The sequence below is a fragment of the Ceratosolen solmsi genome, unplaced genomic scaffold (genome assembly GCF_000503995.2).
Source record: "Ceratosolen solmsi marchali unplaced genomic scaffold, CerSol_1.0 scaffold47, whole genome shotgun sequence".
In the NCBI taxonomy this organism is placed as follows: domain Eukaryota; kingdom Metazoa; phylum Arthropoda; class Insecta; order Hymenoptera; family Agaonidae; genus Ceratosolen; species Ceratosolen solmsi.
The window spans coordinates 9,850,685-9,862,792 of NW_011948419.1; the positions used below are offsets into that span (position 1 = coordinate 9,850,685).

Below are 12,108 nucleotides of genomic sequence, written 5' to 3' on the forward strand. Positions count from 1 at the left end.
GAGATTTTATTTAAAAATTTATGTAAGAAGTTCTTTTGTGTTTTTATAATTAAAATCAAAGGAAATTTTTTGTTTTAGTAATATAAAATTTATATCGTAATTATTTTAATTCAAAAATATAATGAATAAAAGTTTTGAAAATTCTTTATAAAATTAAAGTTTGAAATAGAATTTTTAAAATTAGTAATTACACGATGGAATAATTTTTTTATCATGAATATATTCATATATACGTGTAAACAAAATGTAAATTAAATTTATAACTTTAATTTTAATAAAAAAAAAAAATTAATCATTAATCATATAGTGATTTATCATAATAGATTAAAAGGTACTTTTGATTACATCGAATCAACTCTACAATATTTAAAAATTATTACAAAGCTTAAGTTAGTATCGAAAATAATGAAATATTAAAATACAAACTAGACTTTACTAATAAATTAATTATCAATAAATAAAGGTAGCAGCTACAATATATCATACAAAATAAAAAAAATTAAATTACAATGAAATTTATTATTTGAAGCTTCCTGATTAAAGTAATGAAAATATTAAATATGAGTTAAATGATGATTAAATAAATTACAAAAGTTTATATTATTTGTTTAACTTCAATTATATTTTATTTAAAAAAATGTATTAATTCATATTGAAAAAAGCTTTTTCATTATTAATACAATTTCAGTGATGGAAATATTTATTGATCTTATATCCACATTTTTTTACATATGTCAATAGTGCTAATTTTATGTTAGTATATATATTCAAAATTTATTAAGGTTATACCATATTTTTTTATGTTCTGAAACAAGTAAAATTTTTAAAGAAATTTATTAAAATATTTGTTTAAATTTTTAAAAATTTTAATAAGTTATTATAGAAATGTTTTTTAGGTACAAATAAAATATAGAACTAAATAATTGTGTTTAATCTATAAGCTATCGCCATTTGAATACAAATTATATTTTATTAAAATTAAATTTCACCATTATGTATTCATTTTTAATTATAGGTAATAAAGAAAATGTTGAGTCTAATGTAAAAATAAATATTTTTTATTAGGTTTACTTTCTGCACTTTTCTGAAGCTATTTCATAATTAGTAATAAACTTTTAATACAATACTTCGAAAATCGATAATTCAATACCGCGACCACATATAACTTAAAATATTATTTGAAATCAAATGGAGAGCATTTTATAACGATGATTTTACAATCAATTATTCTAGAGTTGACATTTCATAAATGAAATTTTGATAAAACGTGATCTTACAAAAGTAATGGAGAAAACTATCTCTCTTCAAAAGAGAACTACATATATATTTTTGTATTAGCGGACCATATATTTATGAATTTATTTATGAATTTATAATTGAAGGACATATTGCAACAATGAGTGCAGAAGACGAAGAGTTCTTTCCTTTCTTGATTTACGAGATTCGATGACAAGTCCTATATCGAGTGCAAACTGTTTACAGTTTTTTAGGTTTATGATGTAAAAAAAAATATTAAAAAAAAGTGCATTCAACATTTATCAAATTTTATTTATTCAAATATATCTTTAATTGTCTTAATATTTTTATTTTCAAATGTTTTATATTTTTGTATTTCTATGATTTTATGTTAAATTATTTTTAAAAATTACGATTTTAGATTATAAAAAAATATATAATTAAATAATATATATAAATTAAATAAAATATGATATATATAATGAAATAAGCAAATTATTTAAAAAGAATTTGTTAAATTTTTTCAAAATTTTATTAAATTACATGAATATATAACTATATTTACTGTTTATACGCACAAGTAAATTTAAAAAATAAAGATTTTTATTCTTATGCAATATAGATTTTATGATTTTTGTTCTATATACACAGCATATTAACTAATAAAATTCTATGCTCGTTTTCAATAAATATTTGGTTTTATTTACTGATATAACTGTTTGTAAAGTAAAAATTGAAAAAATTGTTCTATAAAAAATTTGATTTTATTTATTTTTTTGTTTTTAAATGGTTTGTATATTTTTTAGTAATGAATATTTGTCAATTTTTCAATTACGTAGTTTTATGAACATCAAAGTCACACAGTTATTAATATATTTGCATATACATTAGTTTTGCAAGGCATTAGTTTTCTATATTTACTTTACTAGACGTTTATAACATTAAATATATACAAATTCTATGTGCGTGCGCATATGTATCGAACTCCGAAATCCTAGTTAGTTTGAAGAGAAAATCGATAAGTACTTGTAGAGTCGTACAGATTGCGAGTGCCCAAAGAACATTGATGTTGACTTGTAAGGACTTTTTGCATCAGTTTCAAAATGTGTATATTATTATGGATTTACTTACTGTTAATGCATACAGCTGCAAGCTGTCCTAATTTATGCATCTGTAAGTGGAAAGCTGGTAAGGAATGGGTTGAGTGCGCATCTCGTGGGTTTCAAGGTCTGCCACAAGGTGCGCGTGAGGAGACACAAGTCTTTGATCTATCAGGTAACCAGTTGCTCAACCTTTCATCTGATTGTTTCTTTATCTTACGGTTGTTCAATTTACAAAAACTTTATCTTGGTCGATCACATATTCAATATGTGTCAGCTCGTGCCTTTACGGGTTTACAAGGTTTAGTAGAACTTGAACTCTCAGAAAACGAACTTGATCGAGTACCTTCAGAAGCATTTATTTCAATAGGTAATCTTATGCGATTAAACTTATCAGGTAATCCTCTGAAAGTATTACAACACAATAATTTCATTCATTTAAGTCAATTAAGTTTTCTCGATTTAAGTCATTGCCAGCTCTCGCAAATTGAATCTGGAGTTTTTGCAAATTTACATAAACTCGAATGGCTACGGTTAAATGATAATCTTCTGACAAGCGTACCAGAAAATGTACTTCCATTATCAGCCAGCTTACACGATTTATCTATGCATGGAAATCCCTGGCGATGCGATTGTTTACTAAGCACATTACGCGACTGGCTAATGGCTTCCCAGATTCAAACATCACAAGAAATGGAACCGAGTTGTGCAGAACCACTAACGCTGATGAAGCGGTCGGTGCGAACACTGAAAATCCAAGACTTAGCTTGTATTCCAAGGGTGAAACTCATTGATTACTTAAATATTTATGAAGGAGAAAATGTGACTCTAAATTGTGAAGTACAGGCTGTGCCACAACCTGCAATTATATGGTTATTAAATGGCAAACAACTTAATCTTGAGAATAGTGCAATAAAAGAAGAAAAATTCAGGTGTGTACTTTATAATTAAACATAATTTTTTTTGTAAATTTGTTCCATTAGGAAGATAATTATATTTTGATGATTGTTGTTTAAAACAATCTAATCTATTTAAACATTAAATATATTTTTAATAGTTAAAAATAAAAACATAATATAACACATATAATATAAATTATGATAATTCAAAAACTTTTTAGGAAACACATAAAGATATTGTTGCATTAAAAAAAATCTTTTTAACAGTTAAAAATGAAAATATTTTATTAATTAATTCATATTCTAACAAAGATTAAAGGTTTCGAAGTACTTAATATTTCGCATTCCAGTATGTATTAAATACTTTACTTCTTATAAAATTCTTTTTATCAGATTTTTTTTCTTAAGGAAAAAAATTTATAAATAAGATTTTTATTTCATTGTTTATTTACTTTGATTTAAATGTTGTGTGGAATATTAATAAAGTATTAAAATTAATATTGATTTTATTTTATAAATGATGTTTTATTGTATATTAATAAAAATCGTTATAAAGATAAATTTATTATATTATCGTAATTATATATATTATAAAAAATGTATTATTTTTCAATAATAACTTATTATATATTTATTATATTCATTAATTCTTATTATATATTATCTGCATAAAATTCTGAAGATAACAATTTCAAATAAAAATATTTAACAATATATTTATTAATAAGTGAACAATTTATTAAAAATTTATATTTTATAAAAACAAAGAAAACTATAGATATAAACTTTTATTTAATTTATCATGTTGATTTTTATTAATATTAATTATGTACAATTGATTGAAGGTACTTATTATCGATTAACTTTGACAATTGAAATAAAAATATTATTTAACTCTCTCTCCCATGATTCAAATTTATTTTTTGGTTATAATTATTTTCTATTTTTAATATCATAAAATAGTATTGTAATCTTTATTTAAAAATATACTTAGGTATATTTATGATATACTTACTATACTATTTTTAGATTTTGAAACGCTGAAAAAAATGTTAAATAAATTATATAATTTATAAAGGATGTTAATGTTATATATAAAAATAAGACAGTAATAAACTATAATTAAGTATTAACAATTGTTCAGTTCAAGATAAGAACGTGCTATAATTTATTCAGCAGTAAGAAAAATACAATATTTATTTCAGTTGAAAAATATTGACATACTACAAAGAATATATTCAATGATGTATTTATTATTAGGAAATACGCATACAAAGATATCAGTAAAATGTTTTAAAATATTTCTATAACTTTGATTAGCTATTTCTTTATAGCTGTGTCTATAATAGTACAATCCTTATTTTTCATTTCCATTTTAAATGAAATTTCAATCATAATTTCTTGCTTATCACAAGGGATTTTTCCTTTATTTTTTATTACCTTTATTTTTATTAAAAACGTTTTTTTTTAATTTAACTGTTTTTAAATTTTATTGAATCATACGATTATACATTGATTTTCATTGGCAAAGCTATTATATAAATTATGTAACTTGAAGATTTAATAATATAAGATAATATATGTTTTACAATTAAAATTGTAGATAGGTAGGATAGTATCTTTTGTTATTTAATATTGTCTAAAATTTTATGCTTGAAATATTCTAATCAATATGTCAATTAACTTAGATAAAATATGAATTTAATTATTTATATAACTATATTATTTATTCCAATATCATATTCTAATATTATTTTTTTGCAAATAAAATTTTCAGTCAAAGTTTTATTATTATTCATATTTATCCACCAATACTCAATCTAATCTAGAATATAATTCTCATAATTCTATCTTGAATTTTTATCACCTTCGTTATTCGATTATTTTAAAAATAACCTCAATTTTTAAAAACTTTATTTCTGAGTGTTATGGTGGAATTTAGTATCTTTAATTTGTCCGATATTGTTTATAAATTATAATAAATAACAATTATTCAGAATTATTTAATTATTTAAATTTTTATATTAAAGCTTGTCATCTATCTGTTTTGATGCGATGTATGTCAAAGTTCTGTATTACTTTATTATGTTAATGCTTCCGCTATATCTATTCCCACAGATTTGTTAATTTCTTTAAATTTAGTATGTAATGCACTATTAATTTTTTATTTATTTATGTCTATCAGAAAAAACAAATATAATTATAATATATACTATATATATATATATATATATATATATATATATATATATTTATTTCTAAAAATAGGATGAATAAACTATATATATAAATATATAATATCATCAACTTAATTATAAGTTTTATTTTAATAAATTATTAATAATATAATATAGTGTATATATAGAAATATATATTAGTTTATGTTTCAGATATACCTACAGCCAGTACAGTAAGAGTGGAAAGATAATTACTAGTTTAAACATTTTAGATGTTAAAGAATTAGACGAAGGTAACTTTGTTTGCCAAGCAGAGAATGCGGCAGGTATAGCTTCGGATAATTTGACACTCTTTGTCTTACACAGTGAGCACAATACAATAGATCCCTCAATTGAAGATTTTAAAACTGGATATGTTGCTGCCATAACTACAAGTGCTCTACTGGGCAGTCTATTAGCATTAGGTTGTCTTTTTCTAGGAATTTTTTTATATGCCCAAAATTTGCGAACGTATTCAAAAAATAATTCAAAAGTTTTTTCCATTAGAACTGTTACTTCTTTATCTATTTTTAAAAAAAAATCTAATAAATCACCGAGTAAAATACATAGCGTACATAATTGTACCTATACTATGAATACTAATTCAAAATCAAATGATACATGTTTGCAAAATACGTCTGACCAAGTTGAAATAGTATGCCGTAAAATTGAACACTTGCCGCAAAAAAGTTTAATAGGTCCGGATATAATTCATGAGCTAAGAAATGATAAATATTTTGAATTTAATTATCAACGACCTTATCAACTTTATTCTGAGCCAGTTTGTAGCTATTTAGATTGTGATGGATATCCTTTAAATTTTGGGTTACCAAAATTAGGTTCAGACGTGACTCATGTACGAACGACTCATCGTGGAACGCATTTTGCGCATGAAGTTGAGCTTATAGCATATGCTCATACTTATACAAATAATTCAGTCATCGAAATGAATGACACACACACAATTCCAATGCCACTTATACGCTCACGATTTACAGAGAATTATAATAGTTCAATAATGCTATCACCTTACTCAATGCTCCAACCGACAGTCGAAACAAACGTTAGAACAATTAAGAACCTAGCACTTATCGATAGTCCAAACAAAGTAATACCATTAATTGGGGTTCCAGAGACCCTAGAAGTGCGTGAGCACACAGAAAGTCCTGATGAAGGTTATGTGGGCGATGTAATGGATATATAATCAATGAATATAAATTTTTTATAGTAATAAAAATTTTATTTTCAATTTATAATATGGTATTTATTTTTTAATTAAATCACTTGTTAAAATAGGCATTAATTGAACAAAATTTATTTCTGTAAAATCTAATTAGAAATTTTTTTTAATAAAAACTAACATCAAAATAATTATCAATTTTAGATTATAGTAAAATAATAAAGATAAACTATTTATTCTTTCGAATTCATAGTTCTATTTTGAATTATTTAATTTGTTTTTTCTATTAGTTCTAAACAAATTTTTCATGTATATTAAGTAAAGAAAAACGTGTCTTCAAAATTTAGAATATAATTAAAAAATGAATAGAGTTCAATAAATTATTCGCATAAATATAAAATAAATTCATAAGATTTTATGTAATAGTTGACATATTTAATAGTATTTAAAGTGTATACAATGGTTAGAAAAACAAACTTTACAATAATAAAAATTAGTGCTAATTCTATTTTATATAAATTAAAAAAGAATAGAAAATAATCACTAGTGTTCAATTATTTATAATATTTTTACCGTTATTTATAATGAAAATTTGTATTATAACAATAATTATTATAGAGTAATTAATTTAATAAACAATATCTCATTGTTATATTAATATTATTTACTATATATTATTATAGAATTCCAAAATTCAATGTCTTACTTTATTAATTATATTTTTATTCATAAATTAATTTATTCGTCATTATCAAGAATATTGTAAAAGTATGCTTCAGATGGTTATCTTTTGCAATACAAAAAAAAAGTATATTAAAATTTATTAAAATATTTTATTAATTTTTTTAACGTTTTGTTTGAATAAAAATTTTTGAAGATAATAAAATAATGAAGATAAATAGTAACTGTATATATTTATACTTATATATACATATAAAAGTTTAATTTTCACCTAAAATAATTTTAAAAAATTAACAATAATAATATATTTATAATCGTGATCACTCATAAAGAATAAAATAAATGCTTCCACCTTAATAACGATATTGCTACAAATATTAGCAAAATTACGAAGTCCATAAAAAATGTAAACGAAACAATAAGCGATTCCCATCTTTTATTTTTTGGCATTGTTGATAGAGCCTTTCTATCATCTCATTTCTTGTGCAAACTGTATCATAAGCAATTGGTGTACAAATGAATGTAAAATGAGTACTTAATACTAATTTATTACTTCTAATATATACATTGTAACCACATAATAATAATTTATGTATATTTGTTAAATTTGATGTTATATTTCTTCATTTAATAAATTATATTTATGTTCATATTTAACTATGAATTAGATATAAATAATTTACATCGCCCATTAATTGGATATAAATGTCTTCTTAGTTTTATAGCGTTAGTTAGTTATAACTATCGTCTATAATTTAGAGTTCATACCAAAGAAATATACTTGTACTAAATAAAAAATAAGTTATTTTATGTATAGTTTTGTCCCCTTTGTGATCGTCCTTTTTAAACATGTTACATTATTTATTTCAAACGTGGTCAAATTCATAATTTAGATAGAGGTACGTTAAAAAATGATAGAATTAAAAATTAAAAAAACTTAGACTATAAAGGAAGAATCAAAACATTAGCAAATAGTTGCAAAATTAATTTAACATTATTAAATTACGTCAATTTAATATTTTTTATATTTTATACAGCTACTACTTTTTAATATTAAACATATTCCTTTGCATTAATTTTTATTAATATTGTGAAATTATATTTTATATTATTTATGTTTTATATTATTTAGTTTATTTATCTATTTTTTCATTTATTGAGATTTTTTAGTATTAGGACAATAGGTTACTGAAGAAATTCAAAATTTTCCTTTAATTTAAAATTTATATAATAAATGTTATTGAAATTATTTACTTGGTTAATCTGTCTATCAAAAGGTTATTATAGGACCTATTTATAATTATATACTATCAGTTTCTTTGAAATTTTAGAATTTACAATTGAGTCAATTTGAGATTGTTTGAACAATCTTATATAGGTCTTATATAGATACATTCTATATATGTTCACTCTGAAGTATCTGAGCATTCTATGTAATTAATTTATTGATATTATTTTATAATTAAACTGCAGATTATTATTTTTTTAATTCCTATATAATAGTTATACTTCAAGAAGTGCAGACTTATATTTCTATAGTTAAAGTTTTTAGATCATCTTTTTTCATAATTATTACCTAAAGGAAATATGTATTGTAGATGAACGAAAGAAGATAAAGTAATACAATAATAGACTTATATAATAAATATCAATATATTATAAATATCAATTAATTAAAACGTACAATTGTACTTTTTATTGTACCAATTTTTATTAAAATTTTGACAGGCAAAACTTTTTTATCATTTGATAAGTAGTTATAACCGTTTGATTTTTATAATCGGTTAATTGAAATATAGTTCTATTTATGAAAAATTATTTTGTAATTATATAGTAACTAATTGTATTTGCATCATCATTATTTATAAAATATGATCATAATAAATGTTTATAAATGTATTTCCATAATACAATTTGTAAAAATATTTTTAATGATTTTGATCAATGAAACTTTGATTATAAATTATTTTAATATCTATTACATATTATGCATGTTGTAATGTAATACATATCTTTGAAATGTATTAAACACATCTTTTGGAATTTTGAGCTTATTTTTATATAATTGTTTCATAAAGTTCTACAATTTATTTTAGTTAAATCGTCATTTGAATTAAAATTATATTATTTCCTATATCATTTATCATAGAATATCATGTCATAGCTTTTTCTTATATCTTTTATTTATTCTTTTTTTTATTAAAAAAAAATTCATATATTTTTCATCCAAGTTATTTATTGTTTATTAATAATAACCATTATTTGATTATTATTAAAAAAGATTTTTGTAGTACATTGTTTTGTAATTTAATTAATATTATATATTATTATATATAACTATGTATTATAATATATTATTTTATTCTTATAAAACTAGTTTTATTTTTGTGCTTGTGTCAGTATTTGAAAAAATCAGTTTTTTAAATTTCTTCCATTTCCTAAAACTTGGTAATTTTTTAAAATTTATTAATAGATTAAAAGTATTTTTTATTTTTGACGTATTTAATTATACGTATTTCTCAAATTTCTCAATATAATCTATATTATGCCATCATAAATCATTTCTTGTAAATGTTAGAAAAGCTCAGATTGATTGATATAATATTTATAATGTATATATTTTATCAATGCATTAAATAAGTAAATTATCACATATATTTTTTTAATTAAGGAATTCTATATAGTAAAATTGTTTAAAGCTTTCAAAAATATATATGTTAATTGTTATTGAATTTTTTTATTATGTTATAATGGTCGGTGTAAATCTTCAATAACTAAATTAATGTTCGTTATTTGATAATGCATCGATGTTATTATTTGTTATCTTTCTATATTATGAATTGTAATTATTAGCCACTATCCAATTTTATGAATATATTAATTATTTTGAAATTTTATATTGAAAGTAAAATTAAAATATTCATAATAATTCTTTATCTCATAGATAATTATTTTATATTTAATGTATTTTTAAATTAAACGAAAGAATTTGTTTTTATATATTTGGAACTATATTTGTACGATTTACATAAATATAGATATATTTAGATTAGTATACTTCATTAAATGTTTTGATTATCACTTCCTAAGATAATTTTCATAAATGTATATTTATTATTTAAATTTTAAATATTTCATTTCTATAAATTTACAATTTTCACTTTGCGTACATATTTTTATTATTTAACATAGTATTACGATTTTAATAAATTTTATTTTGTATTTATTGCATAAATCAGTCCATAAATTTTGATTTGGAATTTTTTAAATTAGATCGTTTGTATAATAATAGTTATATTATATTATATAATAATAGGAATAACATCTATAACATAATAGTTATCATTTATGATATTATAATATAACATAAAATTGAATGTATTTAAATATAAATTACAGAATCAATATGGCAATATATTATATATAGAAAATTTTATTTTGTTACAATGAATTGGCAATTTTATGTAAATGACTATTCATATAATGAATTATCATAAAATACATTAGATATTATTATTAAATATCTTTAGTAATTTTTATATGTAACACATTTGAAAAAAGTTATATTTAAAATTAACGAAAAATTGCAGGACGTTTAAAAGCTTATAAATATTAGAAATTTTGTTATTTTCCAAACTCCTTTAGATTGATTTTCTTTCTTTTTAAGCAGATAACATACACGATTGAAAACACGATTGAACTGTTTTCTCTTATATTTTTATAAAAATAAATCGTTTTGCATAAATATATATTCTCAAATATTGATCATAATGGTTAATATTTTTATATTGTAATATAAAATTGTAATATAAATAGTAACTATTATATAATTTATGAATACAGTCAATATATTTGAAAAGTATTAAGTTATTTATGTAATAAATATTACTTTATAAATATTTGAATATATTTTTATATTTTCAAGTAATACTATTCAATAAGTGAAAAAAGTTTAATATAAATGACATGGTGAAGGTATGCTTTGATTGTTTTTTAATTATGCTATATTTAAAAAAAATATAACATTTGTATTAAAAATAGTTGATGGAAGTAAATAAAATTTTTGTATAAAATATATACATAATACATCGCAGATAGATAATTAAAACTCCAATAAATAAATTAGTTTTTATTTTTACAAACAAGCTACATTTTTATAAAGTTAATTATTATGTTTGAATGTCATTTTTGTTTCTTGTAATTGCTTAATATTATTTTATTATTCTAATTATATTTTTAGTTGTCTAAATAAATTATTTTTAAATATTTAATAATTTGTTTTATAAATGATCAAAATTTTAATACATGCAAACAAAGAACAATATGCAAATGAATGAAAATTTTTTAAGGTTTAATCAATTTGAAATATAATTGCAGAAAAAAGAAATATAATTAATTTTAAATATACAAATAAAAAAAATTAATAAAGTCGTACGAAATATTGATTTCGTATTTTTATAAAGAAATTGAAATAATTCTTTTTTCATTATATTCATGATCAAATAAATACATGATAAGGAAAAACAAAAAAAAACAGTTAATTTTATAAAAAGAATCAAAGATTCAGCCTGAGTTTTTTAGATTCTGCGCAGCAATAACATTACGTTTATTCTTTTCAGCTTTTTCAAAATAAGAGGCTATGTGTAGAAAAATTAGATCGAAATGAGAGTCGACTAGCGATGCCAAACTTAAATAACCATTTGACTATTAATACTATTAAATTTGAGAAAAGCAATTAATATATTATAAGTAAGCATATAATATAAAAAAAAAATAATTTTTGGTATTCTTAATTA

At 20.6% G+C, this 12,108-nt stretch overlaps 1 protein-coding gene across 1 annotated transcript; it reads left to right on the forward strand.

Moving 5' to 3' along the window:
• Positions 1–2,339: 2,339 nt before the first annotated feature.
• Positions 2,340–6,655, forward strand: LOC105360850 (immunoglobulin superfamily member 10-like). The gene is made up of 3 exons (XM_011497850.1): positions 2,340–3,268; positions 5,626–6,113; positions 6,504–6,655. The coding sequence occupies exons 1-3, from the start codon at positions 2,340–2,342 to the stop codon at positions 6,653–6,655; spliced, it is 1,569 nt and encodes a 522-aa protein (XP_011496152.1).
• The last annotated feature ends 5,453 nt before the right edge of the window (positions 6,656–12,108 follow it).